Source organism: Panicum virgatum, chromosome 3N (assembly GCF_016808335.1).
Source record: "Panicum virgatum strain AP13 chromosome 3N, P.virgatum_v5, whole genome shotgun sequence".
In the NCBI taxonomy this organism is placed as follows: domain Eukaryota; kingdom Viridiplantae; phylum Streptophyta; class Magnoliopsida; order Poales; family Poaceae; genus Panicum; species Panicum virgatum.
In genome coordinates, this window is record NC_053147.1 from 15,697,483 (window position 1) to 15,724,587 (window position 27,105).

The following is a 27,105-nucleotide window of genomic DNA, read 5'->3' on the forward strand; positions in this document are numbered from 1 at the left end:
AGGCGGAGAGGCCAAAGAAAAAGACTGGTCGATGGAATTGGAAACCTATACACATTTGGGTGCAATTGGAGCAGTGCATGTTATCATGACACTAGGGCCACTCACTCTGCTTTTGCTGTGCATCGTGTGAGGATGGGACGATGCTTCGTGGTGGTTCGTATCGTGCTGACGTGTCAAGCATCGGCTGCAGCAAACAAATCTCTTCACTTAACACATTGAGCATGTGGAAATGAAATCGATCGACTAGCCTAGTAGCATCCTCAACTTGAGCTACCCAAATACTCCCTCCTTCCCTGTTTATAAGGCATACACGTATATCAAGATTCAAACCTTGTCATCTTTGACCAATAATTTGACTATTAAATTTTTATTTTTATAATGCAAATTTCATATGATTGGATTCATAATCAAATATATTTTACAATGATTATAAGTTTATAATCAAAAGTGATATAATATATAATAAATAAATGGTCAAAGTGTTGTTTAGAAGACCGTGTCATGTTCCACCATGCCTTATAAACGGGGAAGGAGGGAGTATGTGACATATATGGCTCAACTTAATTAAATACCCATGCATCATATCTAGCTGGTAACTAGCTCTAGCACATTACTACTATCATCAGAACCCCAGCAATTAGAATTAGCATCCTCGAATAATTAATCCACGACACACACGACAGTGCCTGATGCTGATGGATCATTTTCTCACATAGTCGATCCACACAAGCTAAGACCCTAGAGACATATATACAGCGAACAATTAATAACACTGCATCTGACTAGAAAAAGAAGAGAGATGAAGTAGCTGATCGAGCTGAGCTAGCTAGCTTGCATCGAAATCGAACCCCAGCACACATACACACAACACCAGATCGAAGCAGATCGAGACCATACCTCACCAACAAATTGTCTAAATAAACTGCAAATCGCACACCGCAGCTCCATCTCGACGATCGATCATGCATGGCGCCGGCGGCGCGTCGCCGTCGGCTCCTCCGGCTCCAGCTGGGACCTGCCTGCTGCTGCCGCCAGCTCATTCAGCGCTGCCACTGCAGCAAGTGCTGCTAGTGCATCGACTCCTGCCAGCACTTCGCGCTCCAGCTTGACGAACCAGACGCAGATCATCACCACGGCGCCGCCGACGACGACCCCGATGAGGACGAGGAGCATCGTGATGATGGGGCTCATGGCGACACAGCGGCGCTGGCTAGCTTGTAGGTGGAAGGAGTCGACTGAGCAGTAAGTGCTTGAATTGAAGAGAAGGGAACTTGGAGAGGGGAATGCGACCTGGAGCAAATAAAAAACGTGTCGCTGAGAAGAGGAACAATTGCCAGTGAGAAATTAGGGGCAGCCGTCGTCGTCTGCTTACCAGCGATGGCTGAAATGTCTTTGCAGCTGCGGCGGCTAGCGCTACTCCATGCTCTGCAGATCTGAAGCTGCAAGAGTAAAGAGCATGGAGTGGACGGTAGGAGGAACTGGTGAGTGGATGGGTGGGGAGTGAATGATGAGTTAGGGTTAGGATGGGTGGGGGAGTGAATCGTTTTTATACGTAGAGCATAATGCCGGGCTGAGTGGGCTTTTAGGGACTAAACTAGGATCTGCTTTTTTATAAAAAACCGCCACAGTTAATGAAAATTAACCGTAGCGGTCATTCTACAAAAGCCACCATGGTTAATCTATTAACCAAGACAGTTTTCCTCCGTGTCGGATGGCTCGGCCGGCCGACATTAATAGTGGTGTTTTTCAAAAAAAACTGCTACGGTTAATAAAATGGAAATGCCATGCAAAATCTTTTGTGTAGCAGTGTCTAGCATTATAAAGGAATCAAGTATTCCCTCTGCTCCAAATTATAATTTTTTTTACTTTTTCAGTACCAAATTGAGCACTCGTCTTATTCAAATATTGATGCGAATATATTCAAATTTAAATTGAACTTGGAGTTGAAATTTTTTTTAAAAAATTATATTTCACACAAATTTTGAATAAGACGAGTGGTCAAACTTAGAGTTAAAAAAGTCAACGAACTATAATTTGGTCCGGATTTAGTATAATAGAACTGTGTAGCCCTAATCTTTTTGAGTGCTCTTAATAACAGCTCCTTACAAGCTACAGCCCCTTGTCATGGCTTATAATTCCTTCCTATATAATTTCCTTCAAGACCCCGTACATGCATGTAGGAGTTAGTACTAATTCCTACATAGATTCCACACTCAAGTTCTAGTCAAAGTAGAAGTCCAAACAACACATCCCGCTTCTCTTGAGACCTATTGGCAGAAATCGCATGACTCGCGATTTTGCGGCCGACAGTCTCCTCGCCATGAACCCGCACGACCCTCTACTCGCTTCAGACGGCCTTCGTGCTGTGGCTGCGCGACCGAGCACGCACGCTTCTTCGCGACCTTGGACGTGTTTGACGGCGGCGGTCGCGCACGGTTGGTCGGCCGGTCGTCGGGCTTGGCTAGACGCCGACGATGGCTCACCGGCAGCGGATCGTCATGGCGGCGGCGGATCGGCGGATGAACGTCAACGGCGGCAGTCCGGCAGCGCACGGCTTGGCTAATGGCGGCTGGGTGCTGCGTTGGTGGCTAGTAGCGCGCTGGAGGCCGGACGGTGGCGGAACAAACGGCGGCGGCAATCCGCCGTGGTTCAAGGATCACCGGCGGCGGCGGTTGGGACTTGGCAACCCTAACCGCCCGGCTTTTATCCCACGCGCGCTGGGCTTCGGCGCCCAGGCCGCGGACGGCGGACGGGCCGGATTTTGGCCCATGGACGCGAGCCACTTGGGCCATGCCTGTGCCCGCACCAGGATGCCCGCCTGGGCCGCTAAGGCCGCTAGATGGCTGGGCCAAGTTCTGGGCGCGCGCTAATGGGCTGCCACAAGGCCGCTGGCTGATCAGTCGCTGCTTGGGGCTTTTTCTATTTTCGTTTTGCGCCCAGTTTAATTGTTTCATTATTATTTCATTTCAGTAGTAGTAGAATTAATTAGCATATGATTTAGCTAATTTATTCTCCTACAAGAACATCAATTATTGGACATGACTGTTATTTCTTGGTACCTTCTGAACATTGGCATTTAATATATTTTGTGGTTTGATCATATACTATATTACAATGCCATAAATATTTCTATTATATTTTTGGAGTATGTGGTGCACCCAATCCCCCTTTGCACCACATACATATTACATTTGTGACATGATAATTATTTTTGGGCTATGTTGGTGCACCTAAACCCCCTGTTTTGCACCAACATATTTGTTACATTTGTAATTTTATAATAGAATTGGGTATGTTGGTGCCCCAAACCACACTTTGCACCACATACAAGTTAATTTTGCTAGTTATTTATATGCAATTTAACAGTTTTATCCTCAGGAATAGGAAAATATCAATCCCGATATAGGATTAAAATATGCAATATAAATATCTTAATTATTTTAGTTAATTAACACAAGTAATGGAGTCTATGACACAGTGTCTGATGCTTGATGGAGCTCGGTCAAGGGGCCTGAACGTGGCTGGATGTCTGTTTGAATAATTGAATCAGGCATTGTTTGCTTGTTCCTTCGTTCGTTTTGGTATGTCTGAACATGGCTGGTTTAGATGACTGGTGGTTATCTGGCATCTTTTGATCCATGATGTGTATTAGTTGTCCTCCTACGTGAGGATTTTTTCATATTGTTTTAACTGCTTTGCGGAACTGTTGGGCTATGTCCCTTGCATTGTGACTTTGAGCTGTAATCATCTACTGTGTGGATGTGAAGGCTGGAATGAAAGTTTCCTTTTTAAAAAAAGTATTACCTCCGTTCCATTTCATGGAACGCACATGTATATTAAGATTTTGAACTTTAAAAAATTGACCAATAATGAATTGAAACCATTATTCCGTATAATACAAACTTGATATTAGATTAGGTTTATAAACAATTGTACATCCAATAATCATAATTAATCTTATAAACAGAATAAATGAACGATCAAAGTGTTATTATTCAGAAGATCATGCCGTCTTACAAAAGAGAACGGAGGTAGTATAGTATCACACCAAGACGAATTGGTGACCAATACTCTAACAAGCGGACCCACGAACCACAGGTATACTGGACGAAAAGACAAACCATGCTCAGAGCAAAAATCGTTACAGTAGAAACCATATTCGTAGTCGTATCAGAATCGTTGGAGACTGCATGTGCAACCTTCCATTCCAGGCGGGGCCACTGCTCGGATCCAAGAGATTGATACCATTTCTTTTAGGCAAGAAACACCAGCGGCACAAACCCTGCGGGAAGTCACGGGCAGGCGGGCACCCACTCACCAGCCGTCGAAGTCGATCCACGTAGTCGTAGAGAGGGGCGGGATCAACACAATACAGGAGTAGCAAGACGAAAGGGCAACGGTGCATGTTCACCTTGACTACATACACGTCTGAGAGTGCGAGGTGGTCAAAGAAATCGTATTACGTGAAGACACACCGGAAGTGCTGCTGCATTGTTTTTTTTTTTAAAAAATATATAAGGGAACAGCATGATGGACCGAGAGGCCCAGTCTCTACTCTCTATCGAAATGCATTAGTTATAAGAGCCTTTTTTACAATACTTGGAAATGCCTCTCAACGCAGAAAGCAAACCAAATACAAAGTTCAAAAAAAAAACAAACCAAATACAAGACCAATAAAGAGCCAAGGAAGAAAAACAGAAAGTCCTCGAGAGACAAAGAAAGGAAATAAAGAAAATAAGGCATGCATGCTGCAGCTTCCTCAAGCGGGTCCTGACAAAACTGGCAATGAACAAATGATCCACCTTTTCTTTACAGGAACCATTTTCTGTGGAGAACAAACATTAGAATTAAGCTAATCCCTCGCAGCTTTGGTAACAAGCTCTATCTTTCTATCAAGCTACAGATTCTATATCCTTCCGGGCTGTCCCTTTTTGTTCGCAATTTGTTTATGTGCTCACCTCTATGTTCCAGTCATCTTCTACCACCATTACATCTATTTGTTTTGAAATGAGGCAAATCCTACATTATGACTTAGTATGTCTTATTTCTCTGTTTCCGGTGGAGTCCCCCCCCCCCCCCCCCCCCCCCCCCCCCCCCCTGGTTTGCATGAAAAGAAAAGATTTACAAAGGGCTTCCGAATACCATTATGAGATTTATAGTTGCTTCATAGTCCTTCACACTCTAGTTTGATGTTCTTTTAACTTGGTTATTGCAGGACTGGAGATGGCTCAGCTTATATGTGGTGGTTGTCGATCTTTGCTGATGTATACTCGCAGTGCAGACACCGTAAGGTGTCCATGTTGCAACACAGTCAATCTTGTTAGACCAGGTACTATTGACCCCCCCGGGTCCTTCCCTCTCTAAGTTTTTTACATAGCTACTACTTTCAGACATTCATCCTCTTTACGTAGAAAGGTTAACAAGGAATTACTCTGTTTGACCATTTTCACTCATAATAGTGGCTCATTTGCTTCTGCTGTAAGTTCTTCTACTTTGAACGGAACCAGCATTTCAAGATTTACAAAGTAGAAGGCGCTCAAAACCCTATAATATATGGAAAGATCATATGTAGACGATGCGTGCCCAATTGGAAAGGGTGGCAGTGTCAGTGTGGCCGCAACAGGATAGGGCTACAGAGAGAATATTTCCAAACTTAGCCATAGTAGACGACGGTACACGCTACTTAGCCATAGTAGACGACGGTACACACACTCGCGGGCATTCCACCATGACGATGTTCAAGTTCATCATGCTCGCAGCTCTCTTCCTCTTTGAAATCCAGGTAAAGCAGAAGCTTTAGGGATTGCAGTCCATATATTATATATCATGCGCTGCTATAAAGTAATTAACATGCTGCAGGCGTCGTCGGAGGCGGAGCAAGCTGCTACACCGGAGTGGGCCGCGGCCGTTCTGCAGAAAGGACAGCAGGGAGCAGCCGCCGCCGTCGACGTCGTCGTCGCGAAGGATGGAAGCGGCAACTTCGAGTCCATCATGGCCGCCATCGACGCAGCTCCACGAGCGAGTATGAAAAGGCATGTCGTGCGATTAGCCAAGGGTGTCTACGACGAGATCGTCCGTGTTCCTGAGGACGTGTGGAACCTCACCCTGCTCGGCGACGGCATCGGCGTCACGGTGGTCACTGGCAGCCGCGCGTTCGACGACGGCTACTCCATGCCGGAGACGGCCACCGTCGGTATGTACTTACGTGTCATAGTAATGGATAGCGTAGTAGTATACTAGTTGTGTATGTTTCTCCTGTTCCATTGCCTCGATCGTGGCTGTCAGGGCCGGTATTAAGGTGTGAGTGTGTGACGGCCCAGCGGCTAAGGGATGGCAACGGATGCCTTCTTCCTCGCGAATTTTGGTTCTAGCTCTGTCCAACAGGCCTATGGCCTTGCCCTTTTTTTTTCAATGATCAGTTTGCATGTCTTTATTTTGAGATTTTTTTTTGACAAGAGTCTTTATTTTGAGATTGAGTAAAAGTTCAATGCAACACGCTTTACCGGCGCTAGAGAGCCAATAAGTTGTTCTAAAAAAAAGAGTGTACTGCCCTGCTGTTTGACCTCTTCTCTGGAGTTTATACCTGTGGAAGTTTGCCCTACGAGAGACCTCTTCCTTAGACCACCAGTCTCACCGCCGGCGAGCCCGCCGGTCGGCGCCGTCACCGGTTGCACGCTCCAGGAAGCAAAACGCACTGGCAAAGTCCTTCCTGGGCCGCTAAAAGTCTTTCTATTCTTCTCTGGAACATCGTGGATTGGGCCTTGGATCCCTTTTGCTTCTCTTGGTCGACCCATGTGGCCCAGTTAAATTGTCTTCAGCTGTACCGCGCCCTTTTGGGCTCACTGCTTGATGACAAACAGGCGTCCATAGTTCTTCAGTAGAACTTCTCACATGTTCACAACCCCCCACCCCGCACACACACACAAAAAAAAGAGAGTAGAACTTGTAACCCTGGACCAAAACACAGATCAGGGCCCCAACGATTGGTTCGTCGCTTGTGCCGCAGAGCACACCGGCCGGCGCCCCAACAGTTGGTTCCTCGGTCGCACTTGAGGCCGCACCGGCCGGTGCCCAACAGTTGGAGGAGCCGTCGATGGCCAGCAACTGGTCGACGAAATGCCTCCCTCAAGATGCACGCAGTGCCGCATCTTGCCTCATTCAGAGCTGCATTCCGATGATATCGCAGCAATCACCTCGGCATATCCATCTAGCATCCACATACTCATGCCGAGTTGCCCCTCTTCGATTCCTTCCTCACCCATATGGAGAAGTTCTGGTACAGGTCCCTCCTTATCTTTAATCTTGGATTTGATATTTTTGGGCAAAAAGCATTTTCAAGCTTTTGTAAGATGTGCTGCCTAGATAAAAACAGCTCTCTGTTTACTATTTGAGATTGCAGGTTGATGGATCAATCCACAGGCCATCACTTATCTTTGTGTTTCTTATAGACATATATGCCGTCAAACAAATTAATAGTTAAAGTTGTGTCTTTGGGGCCTCCAAAGTGAGGCAATTGCTTATCCGTCTACATTTTCTTCTTTGCTCACGACAAAATCTGGCTACTTGAGATCATCACTTTATGCACCATAGGAGTGTTTTTGTGAGTAATTAAAAACAATACAGGTCATACATTACAGCAAGATAGCAATTGACACTGCACGCCCAAGATCAGGTGGTAATCTATCATTCTTACTTAACCTTATATCGTACACTGAGCTAAAACTTTCAGGTATTCTTTGTAACCTATTGGCCGCAAAGCACAGGCAAGGGTCAAAAGTACAATGGTGATGTCAGTTGCATTAAAAAAAATGTCCTCAGTCTGTAAGCATGAAACTTTAAAGAGATTTTACAGCTTATTTTTAACTGAAATAAACACAACTTAACCAATTAGCAAAATAAGGTACTTTATATTCTGGGAATCTTTCTTCCATACGAATTACCTATTTTGTCTTCATGAAACCGTGTACCTGGCATTCTCAAATTCCATTGCATAATTTCAAGCTCTTATGTCAGAACTAATTCAATAATGTTTATAATTGGCATTAATTAATTGCTTGATGAAGCTTCATACCACATCGTGATTATTTATCCCACTTAATTCCATTCACCTTCTAGGCAGTTTGTGCCATGGTGCTTATCTGCTCAACCTGTTGGTATACACACTACACATGCTTTCCTTATTTGGTTACCTTGCCTCTTGCGTTTGATTGATGAAATTGTTGCAGTTTATATATGATTTACACTGTTATAGTTTCTCCCTGGCATTGCGAGACTGTTACAGCTGCTAATTTTAATCATTTTCATAAAAATAGGATAAGACTGATTTGATGACATTCTCATTCTACTAAGCTACTAATTTTCATAAATCTCTACTCTGTCATACATCTCCAATCGTCTATTTAAGGGAAGTCTCGTTGCTGAGCCATGCTTGTATTACTTTCTTAGTTTGATTTACATACTACATGAGATTTTTGTGTTCCTTAGCACTTCTCTATGTTCATTGGCAGATATTATTTACTATGAAAGAATACATATACCTTAATGCGAAGCAACAGAACTGTCAACCATTTAGTTCTACGTAGACATAACACATTTTCTGTCATATATTCATTTATGTGCAGTGTATGAAGAAGATTATGCCCTGTCCATTTGGTTTCAGAAGCACATTATTGTCACAGTTAGAAGCCTAAAAGTCATTGTAATTCCAGGTTACTTTTCTTAATTACATATCATACCCTACACAGTACACATTGCCCTTTTTTATTACTCTAGTCGACTAAGGATTGTAGTAACTTTTCTGCTGCTCACTGAAACTATGTGTAACTGCCAATTTTGCTTATCAGCCACGTTGTATCCAAGTTCACTGAGACCAATTTCACAATGGCAGCACTCCACGTACTGCTTTTCTAGTAGTACTATATTATATTATGAACAGAGGTGTTCTTAGGAGTATATATTATGCTTATAATCACAATATACTTACATATAAAATATTATTTCGTACATTATTCTTTCTGATGCTGTTGTTTGCTGGGATGGTAATGGATTGGCTTGTAGTTCTCCTCTCTTTTAGAAGTGTTGGTTCTCACCTGAAACAGGTGCTTCAGTATCTCTGTCTTTCGCTGCTCTAAACTCTGTAACTGTATTGATTTCCATGTTAATGGAAATGAGGGTATCCTGGTTCGAAAAAATATGAGCAAGTTTAGGTTACTTTTTTGTTGGATCTCCTGTAAGTATAATTTTATCAATCCTCACTAGTACTAATGAACAATTTCCCATGCGTATAGGTGTGGATGGCCCTGGCTTCATAGCGCACGACTTGACCATCCAGAACACCGCTGGATCTGCAAAGCAACAAGCGCTGGCGCTTCGGTCCCACTCCGCCAGGTCTGTGGTGTACAGAGTGTCTTTGGAAGCCCACCAAGACACGCTTTACGCTCAGGACCATTACCAGTTCTACCATGCCTGCATGATCTCAGGAACAGTGGACTTCATATTTGAAGATGCGACTGCTGTCTTCCAGAGCTGCTTGCTGGTAGCACGCGTTCCTCACCCAGGTCAGCAGAATGTCGTAACAGCTCAAGGACGCTACCAGGCGAACAGCACTTCTGGATTTGTATTCCAGCTCTGCAACATCACCGGTGAACCACTTCTACGCGAGAAGGTTGTGGAGACGTACCTTGGACGCCCCTGGAAGCCCTACTCCCGTGTTGTCTTCATCGAGTGCTTCATCGACTCCGTGGTTGACCGCCGGGGCTACCTGCCTTGGAACGGTTCTATGGGTCTTGATACTCTCTTCTATGGTGAGTACAATAACTCTGGACCCGGCTCCGATGTGAAGGGCAGAGTAAACTGGCCAGGATTCCATGCCATCACCGCAGCTGAAGCAGCCAACTTCACTGTTGCGAGTTTCTTGGAAGGGCAAAGCTGGCTACCGGGGACAGGTGTGGAGTTCACACCTGGTCTGTGACGGTGCACATCCATGGGCTGTGTTCTTGATTAGCTGGTTTGAGCTGTAGGTGTTCTTCTTGTATCAAGTAGTATTTAGCTGACTAGGTGTGGGTCATGGCAATATGATGTTTGGTATCTAAAATCTGTCAGGGTTGAATGTGTGTTGCCAACATCCCTTGGCTAGTTGGCTTACTAAAGTTTGAAGCTGGCATGTAGAGCTACAGGTCTTATAGACACTAAAGTTGACTGATCAAAGGTCCAAAAATATCAAGATCGATGAACCTTGGTGAATTATACTGGTTTCCGGATTGAACTTCGAAGTTCTAGTGTTCATGCTCCAGTCTGAACCCACTCTGTTCTTAGAATCCTATGGTGTTAAATCATCTAGAATCCTATGGTGTTTAGAACAGATTATGAAATTCTGAGATTTTTTTTATCCAGAATTCTTAAAATCTGTGTTTGCAAACGGGACCATAATCTCGAAAGCGTAGACAAACTATTTTTGAAGCCATTTTTTGTCACTTAGGAACATATCTAAAATACATGTAAAAGGCATTTCAATCTCAAAATTGAACTTGTTTTTATTACCTAAGTTTTTGACACACAACTTTGAAGCTTTATTTTTAACCATATACTCTACATGTGGCCCAAAACGAATCTTAGAAACTTATTTTCCACACAATAAAATTAATACAATAGTATGAATTGGAGAAAACATATTTCATTAACTTGTGAAAAATTATAAAACATATTTTCGAGTCTTTCAATTGTCAACATACAAAATAAAACAAAATTTAAGAAAAAATATTAAATCTTTTATTTTATTTAATGTTCTCTAGTCAACATCTCAAAGTCGAGATTCTAAAGGCGTGACAGATCTTTTAACAAACAAAGAAGTTACTCATTATTATGAATACCATGGAATTTGTCTGTCACTTCAGCATTCAAGCTTCTATCTCTTAACGAAAGATTTCTTGATGATCCCAAAGCAAGGGACATTGAGTCAACATATATGCCTAGAACTTTATGGCATTTACAAGCATGAAAGCGATGTCCATGTAAGAAGACACAGTGGTGCACCCAACGATCACCTCCTTCCCCACTGGCGACGAGACGGCGGCTTCACCAGCATCATGAAACCAGTCCACGCACTGCATCATGCCCGAGCCCGAAGATTGAAGCCAATCCTGAGCCATAATCCGCTGGAAGTCAAAATCTTTCTTGCTGCCCACGTGCGCAACGAGGTTGTCAATGTGGCCCAGCGTCTCATTGGCAAACATGTTGTCTCCGGACACAGTGTCATAGCAATCTCCCAGCGTCATATCCGCCACCCTCCCGGCGCCAGTTCCCCGGAGCTTTAGACGAGCGAGCTCATCGGCAAAATCACGCTGCCGAGCGCCCGCAAAGGCACTGGCCGCGCGGGCGACCCTTGCGAGGTTGCCGTGGAAGGTGTCCGCGTACGGGAGGAGGAGATTGTAGCAGGCATCTGGAACATCGGTGACGGCGCAGGATGCCCTGAGGAAGCTGATCGCCGAAGAGGATGCCGGCGACGGCGCGGGCGCCGAAGACGTTAATGATGAGCTCTGTGTAGCGATGACGGCGGTGGCTATGACTAGGATGAAGAGTTGGAGGGAGATGGTTTCCATCGCCATGGCTTGGGTCGTCGATATGATGAACTGCGACTACTTTGGGTCTTTTGGCAAACCATACGTACGGAGGGGGGATAAATATATGAACAATGACGATGGAGCTTGGATCCTTTTTGAAGGAAAGGTATATTTGCTGTCAAATCTCATGTATTAACAGATATTAATTTTGCTATAAAATGCAGCTGTGTTTCCTTAATTCACCTACAGGAGTAAATAAGTTGACATCCTTCCAGATTGGATTGTTCCGGAATACAATCGACCTCGATCTGTAATTTGCCTGGAGTAAATCATGTTTCATTGAGTTCAGTGCTTTCTAAATCTTCCCAATGCGACTGTGGACTGTTGATTAGAATTAGATCAGTGGGATACATTGTAAGATTTTGATTTTTAGATTCAGGAATAAAAATTAATCTGGCCTCATTCATCAACAAGTGAATGAGTATAACCGTTTGTATTACAACTCGCGGCGTTACGGAAATAGGAGCCGCACAGGGTGAGCCCTAGAGGAACTGCCGCCGCCGCGTCCGGCCGTCCACCACTGCTGTTCCCCTCCCTTCTCCTCCGGTGTCACGGCGGAGGGGAGTGAGGATCCATTGTTTTTAATAAGTTTTTTCTAGTACATCGAGTCTTAGGGTTACTGTCTCTCCATGCCAAATTTCTTGGTATTTGTGGTTTATTTCCTCCTCTCCGGCGACGGTGAAGGGGAAGGGTGGAATTGTCTTCTCCATGGTGGCTCTGCTGAAGATGAGGGTGACAACTTCGGCGTCGACATCTTCATCGACATGACGATATGGAGATTTTTATTTCCGAACAACGCCATCAAGGAGGAGATGATGTCGCCGTCATGGAATAATTTTTTCTAGTCTCTGCTCCTTTTGGTTGTGGTTAGATTTGGTCACAACGATGGACTAGGGAGATCTAAAAAAAACAAAGGACTAGGGAGAATATTTTTCAGATTATATTTTCTTATTCTTCGGTGGTAGAAAAAGAAAAAGAAAGGCACCAGAAAGAAGAAGATCCTCAATTCGACACTAGAAAGAAGAAGATCCTCAATTCCGCCTACATGAATGTTGACCGTCGTTCGTTGTGCATTTGTTCTTAGGTCATCTTTCGTTGCCGAGTGCTTGCCTGTGCGGTCATCCACACTGCAGAGCATTTAACAGGTTAGGTTTTGAGTTGTGCTATATATTCACGGCGTAGATACTTTTCTATAATCCAGAGTGCTTATAATATCTCAATGTACCTAGTTATCATATAATATAATTCTTCTTTTGTTGAAAAAGTACTTTAACCAAACACCATGAGGCGGAACACATAAATCAATATATTAAAAGGATTGAACATTGACACACAACAAAAGATGTGGAAAACTTATTTCACTATCCTTCTGTGGAAACTCCAACCCTACTTTCCAACAATTTCTCTTCCTGCTGTGCTATGGTCTGGCTCAGATCCACGGAGGGCCAGCGAGTAGGCGTGCTGATGACGTGCGGAGGTTGCTGGGGTCGTACACGGTGTGGTTGATGTGGGTCCGACTTGGGATGCTGGTGGGCTGGGCGAGTGGGGCTTCTTCTGATCTCGGTCCTCTTCTTCCCGCCATCTGCCTTTCCTCTTCCTCGGGTTGGTTCCGTGGTGAAGCTGTCCGGATCTCCTTGTTGCTGGCCGGCTTAGCCGGTTCCGGTGGTACGCGGACTCTCCGATGGGTTTCTCCCGACGTTTCCTAGGGGCAGCGGCTAGGCGGGGCTGTTGTTGATCCATCGCCGAACCCAGCCGGACCCTGGTAGCGTTTGGTCTCCGGCATCGATGGTGTTGGAGGTTGCTTGAGGTTGGGACGAAAGCTTGGACGACAGCGCCTACAAATGTCGTTCCCTTCTTGGAGGTGTCCTTTCCTACCTCTCCTCCTACCGTACTGGATGTTGCAGGTGAAAACCTTCCCATGATAGGCTACCTTGTCGGTGCTTTTAGCGTCGTTTCCTCTTTGGAGGCATGGCTAGGTTTTCCAGTTCTGCAATTGCTCCTTTCGGATGACTTTGGGTGCCCCAAGGGCCAAGCTGTGCTGATTGGTGTCGTGTTTTTTCTATCGTTGTTAGTTGTTAGTTGAGTTGTTTTAGTTGGGTCTTTTTGACCAAGTTGAAGCAAGCGGTGGTGTGAGTTGATAGTTGGCTGGTTGTACAAAAGTGATGTAGGACGAGTGGAACACTCTACTCAGTTGTATGGTTTTTGGGCCCAGTTTCTATTAAAAAAACTAGGCGGTCATTTGCCTTTTCTCTTTCTTCGTCTAATAGAAATCGCGGCAAAGCTTTTGCCGTCCTTTCTAAAAATATAAACATCTCCCTCATAGAAGTCCAATAATATAAGACCTTGTCAAGACAGCAGTCCATCTATGCGTTGGCAGATCAAGCAAGAAACAGCTACTTGTGTCAGCATCAGAAACCATGAAGGAATCTTCACTTAAGACAACATATCCAGACAGATTAATCTTCCTTTTCAGATCGACAGAACCTTGGGTACTGCAATGCATCCATCTGTTTTCGGGAGGCTTAGAGAAAATATAGACATACTCGAGAGAATCACTCATCGCAACGATCCTTATATCGACATTAAGAACACAAGATATTGAATAGAAATGAACACAAGTTGTGGGAGAATGCTGATGGTTTCCGAATCCAAGCTGCACCTAAAGATTTCATTTTCTTCGCTTGGTACAGCACATGACTTTTCTGCCACAAACAAAATGCCATGATAAAGGTTGCTTCATCAGTTCATAATCATCATCAGATATAGTAACCGTGTCCATGGTGCAATGCGGTGTGACTGTGTGAGAGTTTTGCCTTGGCAATCCAATCTTCCATTTGATACAGTGATCTTATACACAGTTGAAAGAGAGGCAACTTGGCAAATAATATATAGAACTTTGTTGATCTGGATAGCAGAGTCATCTAGCACAACAGAATGCCAATATGCAATCCCATTTAAGATCCTCCTGCTCTGAAACACGGGTGAATGACCCGATCGCGAAAAAAATCCTCCCGGACAAATTTCATAGCAAAAAAAAGTACATTCAAAATCACAAGGAACTTTAACAATTAATATGTACAGAAGAATATTTTAGTCAAATACAGATTCTTTCATGGAGAAAAAAGAATTCAGACCTGCAACAAGTATCTGTCAGCACTCCAGGGCCGGTTTCAACATCCATCCCCTCCAGCGGCATTGAAGGTGCCATTGTGTGATGTCCCAACATCTTTTTTTTTTGAAGAAAATGTCCCAATATCTTCAGGGGATAGATGTTGAAACCAGCTTCAGGGCGAGGCAACAAGTATCTATCAGCACTTCAGAGCTGGTTTCGCATGATGAAACTCCTCGTACACCCTAGTTGGTGTTCAAACAAGTACAAAAAAAGAGAGAGAAAACAGAAGAAAAAATCACTTGTGATGCAAAAAGAAATTGATAGTTGAACTATAGAACTAGTGAGAATGGAAACTAGGAATCAATAAGGGGAGTTGGGGAGTGGTAAACTTACTGCAGTAAGCAGAACTTGAAAATGTCATTGGGCTTGCCTGGGGACATGTCTAACTGACGGCAGGTGGAATGCAGAATGTTAACATGTTCCGGAACAAACATCTCACAGTTGCTCCCAGCATTCATTGTTGCTTTTAACAACAAAGGTGAAGGTGGTGATCACCGCGTGCAACGTATTGCAGTTACAATGGAAATACATGCCAATCCAGACAGCGCACACGATCTGGCTACCTAGATGCGTGAGGAGCCCATAGCCTTCCTTGCAAAAAAGGCGAACACAATCAACCCTAGCTGGTAGGCGGCGCCATCCGGTACTGATCATGATCCTGATCTTTGCACAGTTTGTAGGCACAGACAGCACTGCCACTGAGAAAGTAAGATGGTGTCACCATCTTCTTCCACGTACACACTACGCTTATGAATTGCTCAACTATGTCATCACATCAATATCCCAAAAAAACCGAAACAAATCACAGAAAAATGTGAACAACCTTAGGAGAGGGTTGCCTTTCGGGCTAGGTACCCCCAGACAATAATCTAATTTGCACGTAATTCTAGCCTCAACAAGAACTTTTTAAAATAAGCAACCGGATCATAGTAATATTGTCAGGTCATCTACTGTTTAATATCAAATTAAATGTATTTGAGTTACTCAACATGTGTATTTTCCAAGGTTTTAAATCGCCGGCTAGACGTTTAGCGGTAGGGCTGCCATTACAGGCTATAGCGGGCTATAGACAGCTAAATAGAGGCTATAACGGGCTATAGCCGGATAAATGCCATAGCCGCTGCCCTTCCTAGCAGTTATAACCGGCTATAGCAGCAGTTATAGCCGGCTATTTAAAACTATGGTATTTTCAATATAACTTTTTTCCGTCAAAGATATTTAACAAACAAGTTGCTGATTACCAACACAATGATGTGATTTATGTCTCACTGCAGTATTCGAAATTCAAGGGTTAGTGAAAGTATTCACGATAATCCGTCAGGAACCCGCGGGGAACTGACATCCTTCTGCCATATAAGGCCTAGAACTTTATGGCATTTACAAGCATGAGGGCCATATTCATGTAAAGAGACACAGTGGTGCACCCAGCGATCACCTCCTTCCCCACCGGCGACGAGACGGCGGCTTCACCAGCATCATGAAACCAGTCTATGCACTGCATCATGCCCGAGTCCGAAGATTCAAGCCATTCCCGAGCCAAAATCTGCTCGGAGTCCATATCTTTCTTGCTTCCTACTTGCACAACGAGGTTGTCAATGTGGCCCAGCGTCTCATTGGCAAACATGTTGCTTCCTGACACTGTGTCATAGCAGTCCCCCAGCGTCATATCCGCCACCCTCCCAGCGCCAGTTCCCCGGAGCTTTAGACGGGCGAGATCATCGGCGAGATCGTGCTGTCGAGCACCCGCAAAGGCGCTGGCAGCGCGGGCGACCCTTGCGAGGTTGCCGTGGAAGGTGTCCATGTACGGGAGAAGGAGATTGTAGCAGGCATCTGGAACATCAATGACGGCGAGGAGATTGTAGCAGGCATCTGGAACATCAGTGACGGCGCATGATGTCCTGAGGAAGCTGATCGTGGAAATGGATGCCGGCGACTGCACGGGTGCCGGAGACGTTAATGATGAGCTCTGTGTAGCGACGACGGCGGTGGCTATGATTAGGAGGAAGAGTTGGAGGGAGATGGTTTCTATCGCCATGGCTTGGGTTGTCAATGTTAGAACTAATCTTGATTTAGTTTATGCATGTGCACGTTTGTTAAGTAGTACTTGCATGTAGTCAATAATGTCGTGTAGAAGTGTAGAAATTTGCATTGCAGCAGTGAGTGGTGCCGAAAGAAATGTAACGGCGATGCGTGTGAAACGAGCCGTGTGATCTGTGAAGCGGCCGGAGAAGCGGCCAGAGGCTCCAACATCTGATGCATGCAGTGTGACCTGCATGAGATGAGCACGGCAGGAGTGCATGCCCTGTTAGTTCGGGTCAAGGCCATGATGAGATTTCGTGGCAGGAGAATAGGATGGATAGGCTTGCATGTCATCTGCACGTTTGCATTAGTTTAGGAGAGTATGGCGCAGTCTATGCATGGATCAGACTAGCCGGTTGTTATCCTTTGCATGTACTTCAGTCTATTTATATGAATGAAAACGATGAGAGCTGTGTGGCTTGCGTCGACCAAAAGAGACTTCTTGTGCTGCTGTGTTTCTTGCGTGTGTGTGTGAGCCACCAGAAAGGCTAGTGTGTTTGTGATAAACACCTAGAGAGGGAGTGATTCCAACAGTCCATATGATATGAACTGCGACTACTTTGGGTCTTTTAGCAAAACCATAGGTACGGAGGGAGGGGTAAATATATGAACAACGACGATGGAGCTTGGATCCTTTTTGAAGGAAAGGTCCGTTTGCTGTCAATTCTCATGTACTAACAGATATTAGTTTTGCTATAAAATGCAGCTGTGTTTCCTTAAATCACCTACAGGAGTAAATAAGTTGACATCCTTCTAGATCTGATTGCGCTGGAATAAAATCGACCTCGATCTGTAATTTGCCTGGAGTAAATCATGTTTCATCGAGTTCAGTGCTCTCTAAATATTCGCAATGCGATTATGGACTGTTGATTAGAATTAGATCACTGAGGTACATTGTAAGATTTTGATTTTTAGATTCAGGAAAAAAAATTATTCTGGCCTCATTCATCCCCAAGTGAATGAGTATAACCGTTTGTATTACAACTCGCGTTACGGAAACAGGAGCCGCATGGGGTGAGCCCTAGAGGAACTGCCGCCACCGCCGCGCCCCGTCATTCACCGCCGCTGGTCCCCTCTCTTCTCCCCTAGCTCACGCCGGAGGCTGAAGGCCATTGTTTTTAATAAGTTTTTTCTAGTACATTGAGTCTTAAAGTTAGTGTCTCTCCATATCAAATTTCTTGGTATTGGTGGTTTATCTCCTCCTCCTCCTCTCCGCCGACGGTGAAGGGGAAGGGTGGAATCGTCTTCTCCATGGCGGCTCCGTTGAAGATGAGGGTGACAACTTCGGCGTCAACATCTTCATCGACATGACGACATGAAGGTTTTTATTTCCGGACAGCGCCATCAAGGAGGAGATGATGTCGCCGTCATGGAATAATTTTCTCCGGTCTCTTCTCCTTTTTGTTGTGGTTAGATCTAGCCACAATGAAGGTCTAGGGAGAATATTTTTCAAATCTATCTTTCTCATTCTTCGGTGGCAGAAAGAAGAAAAAGAAAGACACCAGAAAGAAGAAGATCCTCAATTCCGCTTACATGAATGTTGGCCGTCGTTCGTTGGGCATTTGTTCTCAGACCATCTTTCGTTGCCGAGTGTTAGCTTGTGTGGTCATCCACACTACAGAACATTTAACAAGTTAGGTTTTGAGTTGTGCTATTTACATCGTAGGTACTTTTTTTATAATCCAGAGTGCTTATAATATCTTGATGTACCTAACTATCATATAATATAATTTTTCTTTGGTCTAAAAAAGTACTTTAACCAAACACCACGAGGCGGAACACACAAATTAATATATTAAAAGGATTAAACATTGACACACAACAAAATATGTGGAAAACTTATTTCACTATCCTTCTGTAGCAACTCCAACCCAACTTTCCAATAATTTCTCTTCTGGCTGTGCTGTGGTCTGGCTCAGATCCACGGAGGGCCAGGGCACAGGCGCGCTGATGACATGTGGAGGTTGTTGGGGTCGTACGTACGTGGTGTGGTTGATGCGGGTCCGCCTTAGGATGTTGGTGAGCTAGACGAGTGAGGCTTCTTCTGATCCTGACTCTCTTTTTCCCGTAATCTGCCTTTCCTCTTCCTCAGTTTGGTTCCGTGGTGAAGCTGGCCGGATCTCGTTGTTGCTGGCCAGCTTAGCCGGTTCCGGTGGTTTACATGGACTCTCCGATGGGTTTCTCCCGGCATTTCTCAAGGGCAGCGGCTAGGTGGGGCTGTTGTTGATCTGTCGCCGAACCTAGCCTCCCTGGTAGGGTTTGGTCTCCGGTGTCGATGGTGTTGGAGGTTGCTTGAGGTTGGGGCGAAAGCTTGGACGACGACGCTAGCAGATGCCGTTCCCTTTTTAGAGGCGTCTTTTCCTACCTCTCCTCCTACCATACTAGATGTTGCAGGTGAAAACCTTCCCATGACGGCTACCTTGTCTGCGCTTTTAACGTCATTTTCTCCTTGGAGGCATGGCTAGGTTTTCTAGTTCTGCAGTTGCTCCTTTAGGATGACTTTGGGTGCCCCAAGGCCCAAGCTGTGCTGATTGGTGTCGTGTGGCAGGTCGTTGTGTTTTTTCTATCCTTGTTAGTTGTTAGTTGAGTTGTTTTAGTTGGGTCTTTTCGACCAAGTTGAAGCAAGCAGTGGTGTGAGCTGATAGTTGGCTGGTTGTACAAAAGTGGTGTAGGACGATGGAACACTCTACTCGGTTGTATGGTTTTTGGGCCCAGTCTCTACTAAAAAAAGCTGGGCGGTTATTTGCCTTTTTCTTTCTTCGTCTAATAGAAATCGCGGCAAACCTTTTGCGTCCTTTCTAAAAATATAAACATCTCCCTGATAGAAGTCCAATAATATAAGATCTTGCCAAGACAGCAGTCCATCTATACGTTGACAGATCAAGCAAGAAATAGCTAATTGTGTCAGCATGAGAAACCATGAAGGAATCTTCATGAAGACCACATATCCAGACAGATTAATCTTCCTTTTCAGATCGTGATCGGAGTGCCGATGCTACAACTGGTGCAGTGCCTTCTGGTTGCTGATCTTGATTGTTTTGATGCGGAGTTATCTTATGTGATTTCTTCGCGAGCACTCATTCTTCTACTACAGTGTGGCCAATAAAAGTAACCTGAGATGTTAATTTTGCCTCCCTTAGCTGTTTCAGTAGCAGCTGCTACAACGTTAGCTGTTGGCGAAGATATGTAATTTTTAAAATTCCTTCTGTGAAAATGTACTTGTAAGATTTTAGATTTTATTAATCAGAGATATTGTGATTTGGAGTTTATCATCGGTGCCTTACCGCTTGGGTAGGTCTTCTTCCGAATTTCTAAGGCCTTGGCCTTCCTGATGCCTGTTTATCTACAGGTCTTCTTTCAGGTATATTCACATGAGATCTCTTCGCTGCTAAATTAGATTCTTGACTAATAGCAGCGGAGATGTTCTCTTTTCGCGTTACTGCTTTTGTCGAATATTGCAACTTCTTTGCTAGTTGCTTTCGACGGAGAAATTTGGTCAATTGGGGAACTTTTCCTCTTTATATTATAGAGGGATTACAAAGTACCTGCCTCATTAAAAACCTCACCTCCGTAACGGAGTTCCCCTTGTGAGGAAAAGAGTACAGGACTATACTTGAACAAAATGCATGAAAAATGATATGTAACCTGCGCTTATAGTATGCGTAGGCTTATTACAAGAAGTAATTTTCTATATGTAAAATCTTCGAAGGCTATCAATATTCCAAGTGTGTGTAGAGAGCTGACCTTTCTAGTCTATTAAGTGGAATGATCCTTTTCTTCCAGTTTGTTTTGCTGTGAATGGGCCTTCCCACTTGGACTGCAATTTTTCAACAGTATCTGCATTTGGCTTTTTTCTCAGGACTAGATCTCCGTCCTGGATTTTTTCCTTACTACCTTTTTGTCTCTCCATCTTTTGGTTTCTTCTTGGTATGCTTGCATGTTTTGTACGGCCCGTAACCTTGTTTCTTCGACTGTTTCTTTTGTGTAATCTTCGTCTTCTGCCAGAGCTTGCTTCGTTACCTGGAGACTTTCATGTTTTATCTCCCCTGGTAACATAGCTCGCCATAGAGCAGCTTGAAGGGGGTGAACCCTGTTGCTCTGGACACTATTGTGTTATGCGACCATACAACTTTTTGCAGTTCTTCGGCCCACTTTCCTTTTCTTAGATTGAACAAAGTTTTGGAAATGGCAGAGAATATGATGCCGTTTGCTCTTTCTACGGCTCCGTTTGATTCTAGGTGATAGACTGATGCGAAGGCTATCTTTACTCCCATGGAGCTGCAGAAACTTTTGAAATTGTCTGAGTCGAACTATTTACCATTGTCGACCATAAGCATTCTAGGCACTCCGAACCTACATATAATGTTTTGCTAGAAGAATTTTTTAACTGAATCGGAGGTTATCTTCGCTAGAGGCTTGGCCTCTATCCACCTTGTGAAATATTCTATTGCAACAATCGCATATTTGCTCCCTCCTGGCAAGTTGGCAGTGGTCCGACTAGATCAATCCCCCATCTTTGCAGTGGCCACGATGGTGCGATGAGCTGAGTTTCGGCCGATGGCCCTGACCTTTGTTTGGCGAAATTTTGGCAAGCTTCACATGTTTTGACTACTTGCTGTGCATCTGCGGCGTGGGTCGGCCAATAGAATCCTTGCCTGATTGCCTTCGCAGATAGTGCCCTTGGACCAATGTGCGATCCACAAATCCCCGCATGGATTTCTTGTAGTAACTCTATGCCTTCTTCTTGTGTTATGCATTTCAGCATTGGTTGAACAACACCTTTCTTGTATAGTTTGTTATCAATGATTGTATAATTTCTTGCCCTGGCACTCATCCTATGTTCCTCTGCTTCGCTTTTTGATGAACTGGAGTTGTGGATGGTATCTATGATAACCTGTCTCCAATCCTCATTCTGGACTAGCATTACGGAGTTGAAGGCCATCTTGAGCATATCAGTGGCTGGTTTCTTCACTACATGATAGAAGACCTCCGACGGGATATGGGAGTTTGTTGCTGCTGCTTTAGCCAATTCATCTGCCTCTTTGTTTTCTGCTCTGGGTACATACTTGACCATGAACCCCTGGAATCTTCGCTCGAGCGCTCTAACTACCGATAGATATTTAACCAACTCCGGTTCCCTTGCCATGCACTCTTTCTCTACCTGCACAACGATTATCTGGGAGTCTGTTCTGATTTCTAAGACTTTAGCTCCATGAGCCTTTGCTTTGTTAAGGGCAAGAATCAGCCCCTGATATTCTGCTATGTTGTTTGTTGCTTTGAACTCAAGCCGTACTGCATATTTCATTTTAACTCCAGCCAGAGACATGAGGATTGCTGCTGCTGCGGCCCCGTGCTGTCCCCATGCACCATCTGTGTAGCTGATCCAGACTTGAGTGGGCTGCACATCATTTCTTTTGTCTGAAGGTGTCCAATCTGCCATGAAATCTGCCAGAGCTTGAGATTTGATGGCTGTTCTTGGGACGTAGGATATATCAAATTGTGATATCTCTGCTGCCCATTTTCCCAGTCTCCCTGAGACTTTTTTGTTCTTCGGGATCTCCGCTAACAGTTGAGACATTGGGACTATGATTTCATGATCTTGAAAGTAATGCTTCAGTTTTCTGGTTGATATGAGCACTGCGTAAGCTATTTTCTCGATCTCCGAGTAATTCAGCTTAGACCATGATAAAGCTTCAGAGATGTAATACACTGGTTTTTGCGTGACCTAGTGATTGTCTTCTTTCTCTTGTACCAGAACAGCGCTTACTGCATGATCTGAGGCAGCTACATATAGTAGCAGTGGTGATTCCGCCGATGGTACTGTGACGACAAGCTGTGCTGCCAAGTAATTCTTGAGCTGATTAAAAGCTTCGGACTGCTGTGGTCCCCAAGTGAACTTATCTCCTCCCTTTAGGGTTTTGAAGAATGGTAAGCTTCTTTCTGCAGACTTTGAGATAAATCTGTTGAGAGCTGCTATGCGACCGGTAAGTTCTGCACCTCCTTTGTTTTTGGTTCTGTCATGGCGATGATAGCTCTTGTTTTCTCCGGGTTAGCCTTGATGCCTTCAGAGCTGATAATGTAACCTAACATCTTTCCCTTGGTTACCTCGAAGACACATTTCTCCGGATTTGATCTTAGGCCAGCTTCCCTTAAGTTTGCAAATGTTTCTTGCAAGTCTTTGATGCGATCTTCTTCGTTTTTACTCATGACCACAATGTCATCTACATAGGCTATCATATTTCTTGACAACTGATTTTTGAACACTTTGCTGGTCATTCTTAAGAAAGTTGCCCCTGCATTTTTCAACCCTTCAGGCATTCGGACAAAACAGTATGTTCCCGAAGGTGTTTTGAAACTTGTTTTTTCCTCATCTTCTTTGGCTAACCATATTTGATGGTAACCTGAGAAACAATCTAGTAAAGAGAACCTCCGGCAACCTGCTTTGTCCACTGAGGTATCTATTCTTGGCAAGGGGAAGGGATCTTTTCTGCAAGCTTTGTTGAGATCTGTGAAATCATTGCACATTCTCATTTTGCCGTTCTTTTTCAACACTAGCACTACATTGGCCATCCACTCTAGATATTTCACTTCTCTGATGATGTTAGCGTCCAGTAATCTTTGCACCTCCGCTTGGGCTGCCAATTTCCTTTCTTCTGACATCTTCCTTGGTTTTTGCTTCTTTGGTCTTATCTTCGGATCAATATCCAATATATGCTGAATGATGTCTCTACTGACTCCTTTCAAGTCAGCTGCAGACCAGGTGAAGATGTCTTTGTTCTTTACCAGGGTTTTCATGAGTTCCATCTCTTCTTCCAGTGGCAGCTGCGCCCCTATGATGACATTCCTTCCTGGAATCTCCGCTTCTAAAGGTATTGTCTTGGTCTCTTCTTGATCTTTCAAGTTTGTTTTTCCTTTTGGCATATCCGGCAGTTCAACATCTTCGCCCGGAGTTTGCACATAATTAATATTCTTGTGTTCTTTATATATAGCCTTCTCTATGTTTCTGGCTTCCTTCTGGATGCCATGCACAGTGATTATTCCATGAAATGCTGGGATTTTGATGCATAGGTAGCCCATGTGTATTGCTGCGTTGAATTTGTTCGTGAAGCCCCTTCCAAATATCACATTGTAAGGGTAGTATAAATCCACTACATCAAAGGTGATGTATTCTGTTCTTGCTTTCTCGTGACCCCCGAAGGACACTGGGAGGGATATTTTTCCCAAAGCGTGCACTTTACCTCCGAATCCTATCAATGGTGACTCAGAAGGCTGTAGCTAGCCCCTGCTTAGTTTCATTTGGTCGTAGGTACTAGCGAAGATGATGTCTGCTGAGCTGCCAGAATCCACTAGTATCCTGCTTATGCCCCAAGCTGCTATGTTGGCTTTTATGACCAATGCGTCTGTATGAGGATAACTTTCTAACTTCAAGTCTTCTTCGGAGAAAGTTAGTGGTACTCTCGACCAATCATTTGATCTAACTTGAGCTTGGACTGCCACATTGTTAACCAGGCGAAGATGATCTTTTTTCTGCCTTTTGGTGGAAAATTCCATCGCAGATCTCCCGCTATTGGCAATATGTGACCAATGGTTGGCAATGGTGCATGAGTATTGTGCTGATTTTCCAAGTTTGGTTCATTTTTTGGCTATAGCATGTGCGGTGGTGTTGGTAAATGACCCGAAGCCCCGCCATGCGCTTGGTATTGAAGAACTCAGTGCGGAGGTTGAGGTTGCTCAATGTAAGTGAGATGCGGTCTTGGACTGTAAGCAAAGGGTGCCCCATGCAGCTGTGGCGGAGGTGGTTGGGGTTCGGAGGCCGCCAAGCTGGTAGGAAGCTCGGATAGTATGCCGATGAGACATTTGGTGGTGGCGGGAAAGCATTCGGGTTTTGCGAGTACGTTGGGCAATATGGTTGCAGAGTGTTGGCGGGTTGGCTTGCCGTAAAGGCGTGGTTTATCTGCCCGCCGGGCTGTTGCGGAGGTTGAACGGCTTGCTTGGCCCTTTCCCTGGCTTGTAGGATTTCAGGTCAATCCTTTGTGGAGTGGCCCTGTTCTTCTCCGTGAACCGCACAGTAATGCTTCTTGGGTTTCTTATTCCATGGTTTTCCCTGGTAGTTTGCTTTCCCCTGGGGGTTCTTCTGCTGAGAATTCGATTGCTTTGAATCTGAATTGTTCGTTCCTCTGGGCACTGTTTATTGCTCTATATTGATCATTTGCGGTGGCTGACCCTGTTGCTTTTTGTTGCTATCAGACCCTTTAAACTGACTCTTGCTGTTCTGAGGCTTGCCATCATTTTGCTCTTCCAGCCTTTTTCGATAGTCATTATCTGACCTGCACCATTTCTCGAACTGATCATACAATTCCTGCATTGTTTTCGGCTTCTTCCTGGCCATGTGCGAGGCGAATTGGCCTATGCGGAGACCTTTGATGGCCGCATCTATGATAGTCTCATCAGGAAGGTGCTTTCGACTTGATCTGAAGAAATCTTTGGAAGTAATCCTTCAATGGCTCTCCTTGATTTTGTTTGCACAGAAACAGATCCATTGAAGTGAGAGATTCACTGGTGTAACCTTTGAAGTTTGCCAAGATTTTATCGCGGAGATTTACCCACGAATAAATGGTACTAGGTTTCAGCATCGTGTACCAGGCCAGTGCATCCCCTTCAGCCGCTATAATGAAAGATTTGGCCAACGCCGTCTCGTCTCTGCCAGCGGAGGCTATGGCGGCCTCATAACTCATTATGAATAGATGGGGGTCTGATCGGCCACTAAATTTCGGCAACTGGATGGGCTTGTACTTGGCCGGCCATGGCGTTCTCTGTATGCCTTCGGATAATGGGGATTTGGGATCGAACGCTCTATTTAGCAGCCCCGTTGAGGTGCGAGCAGGAGCATACTGGGCTACTGAAGGCATAGTGGCACTGACGAACGCTGTGGGCTGCATTGTTGGTGCCGCTGATGGTTGCGCTGTTTGCATGCTTAATATCTCCGCTTGCAATTATGCCATCTGTTGTCGCATCTCCGCTGCTCTCGTCGAGACTTGCTATGCTCTTTGTGTTTCGGCCAGCGCAGCTGCAGCTCTATCCCTCTCTTGCTGAAGTTGTTGAAGTTGCACTTGCAGCTGCTGCAACTCCTGCTCACTACCTTGCACCACCGGATGATTGAGCTCTAAGACTGGCACTGCTTCTCCTCCTGGATTATCGCCCATGGGAGGATCTTGGATCTCCGCGCTTGCCTCTTGATCCACATGTGGGGTAGCCTATGTACTCGGTGTATTTCTTCGCAGCCTTCCCCTGGCCGGAGCCGGGGCATTGGTAGGCCTTGCGGTGGTTTTCCTCTTACCAGCCATGGGGACGATGTTGGGGACGCCACCTTCGCTGTGCAGCGAAGGCCATCGGCGAAGGCATTCGGCGGCGAGCGAGGAGGACGAATTGCGAAGTAGGCCGAGCGAAGGCCGGAGTTGCTCGAAGCCGCCCGAAGACAAGCGAAGAGGCAGCAAGCGAGGCGAAGGGACGGTGCACGGGCCGAAGAGACAAATGGCGAGGCGATTCCGGCGGCTCCTTCGCCGGAGCAACGAAGACCCTTGGTTGTGAAGAGGCACGAAGCAAGGCGGCCCCACTGTCGGAACTCTATACGGAGTATACAGTTGTAATTCCACTAAGTTGTGTCGAGTATTGTATTATTACATTTCTGCCCAGGGAATATTCCAAGATGCTGGCGGTTGGTGTTAGAAAAGGAATTTTGTCCAGGGAGTGGTTGAGTTTTTGGGCTATAAATACCCCCCTGTAACTATAGAATGGATTATGAAACAGAGAGCAAATGTTGTCGCTTTGATTTTCGTGCTTCTATTACGACCTTTGCTATTTCTTTGAGAACTTTACCTTCCGTCACCCGAGCTATTGTGACCTCTTCGCCCCGAAGAGTGTCTTACACCAACAGTTTTGGCGCCCACCCGCGGTTCGTCCTCGACACGACCACATGGCAGCAAAGAAGATCCTAGCGCTTCGGAGGCCAACGCTTCGACCGAAGCCCGGCCTTCGAACAACATCATCGTCCCAATCAACACCAGTAACAACCACGACCATGGCGAAGACCTCGAGGTCGAAGACCTCGCTGACGGAGGCCTTGAGGTCGACCTCCATGACCTCGGCATTTCTGTCGAAGACATCCAAGCCATGAAGAGAATCGACGCATGCCTCGCAGAGAGGCAGCTTCAAGCGCAACAAGCACAAACCGGCACA

At 45.1% G+C, this 27,105-nt stretch overlaps 2 protein-coding genes, 1 long non-coding RNA gene and 1 pseudogene across 3 annotated transcripts; 1 reads left to right on the forward strand and 3 right to left on the reverse strand.

Annotated features, from left to right (window-relative positions):
• Positions 1 to 639: 639 nt before the first annotated feature.
• LOC120668106 lies at positions 640 to 1,503 on the reverse strand. Its single transcript, XR_005672237.1, has 2 exons — positions 1,373 to 1,503; positions 640 to 1,290 (listed from the first exon to the last, which is right to left on the reverse strand). It is a non-coding gene; the product is annotated as an uncharacterized LOC120668106 (long non-coding RNA).
• A 4,225-nt stretch (positions 1,504 to 5,728) lies between these two features.
• LOC120667600 (probable pectinesterase/pectinesterase inhibitor 32) lies at positions 5,729 to 10,245 on the forward strand. Its single transcript, XM_039947643.1, has 3 exons — positions 5,729 to 5,782; positions 5,860 to 6,193; positions 9,288 to 10,245. Exons 1-3 carry the CDS (start codon positions 5,729 to 5,731, stop codon positions 9,968 to 9,970), a joined length of 1,071 nt encoding a protein of 356 aa, XP_039803577.1. The 3' UTR covers positions 9,971 to 10,245.
• Positions 10,246 to 10,967: 722 nt separating this feature from the next.
• On the reverse strand, positions 10,968 to 11,603 carry LOC120667602 (pectinesterase inhibitor 11-like). Its single transcript, XM_039947644.1, has one exon. It carries the CDS (start codon positions 11,601 to 11,603, stop codon positions 10,968 to 10,970), a length of 636 nt encoding a protein of 211 aa, XP_039803578.1.
• Positions 11,604 to 20,557: 8,954 nt separating this feature from the next.
• Positions 20,558 to 26,072, reverse strand: LOC120667603 (annotated as a pseudogene).
• Positions 26,073 to 27,105: the final 1,033 nt, after the last annotated feature.

Excerpts from the sequence above, each read along its gene's own strand:
- LOC120667600 (XM_039947643.1), top strand. The coding sequence starts at position 5,729 with ATGACGATGTTCAAGTTCATCATGCTCGCAGCTCTCTTCCTCTTTGAA. Across the intron at positions 5,783-5,859 it reads TCTTCCTCTTTGAAATCCAG|GCGTCGTCGGAGGCGGAGCA; the intron begins GTAAAGCAGAAG and ends AACATGCTGCAG. Across the intron at positions 6,194-9,287 it reads GCCGGAGACGGCCACCGTCG|GTGTGGATGGCCCTGGCTTC; the intron begins GTATGTACTTAC and ends CCATGCGTATAG.
- LOC120667602 (XM_039947644.1), bottom strand. The coding sequence starts at position 11,603 with ATGGCGATGGAAACCATCTCCCTCCAACTCTTCATCCTAGTCATAGCC.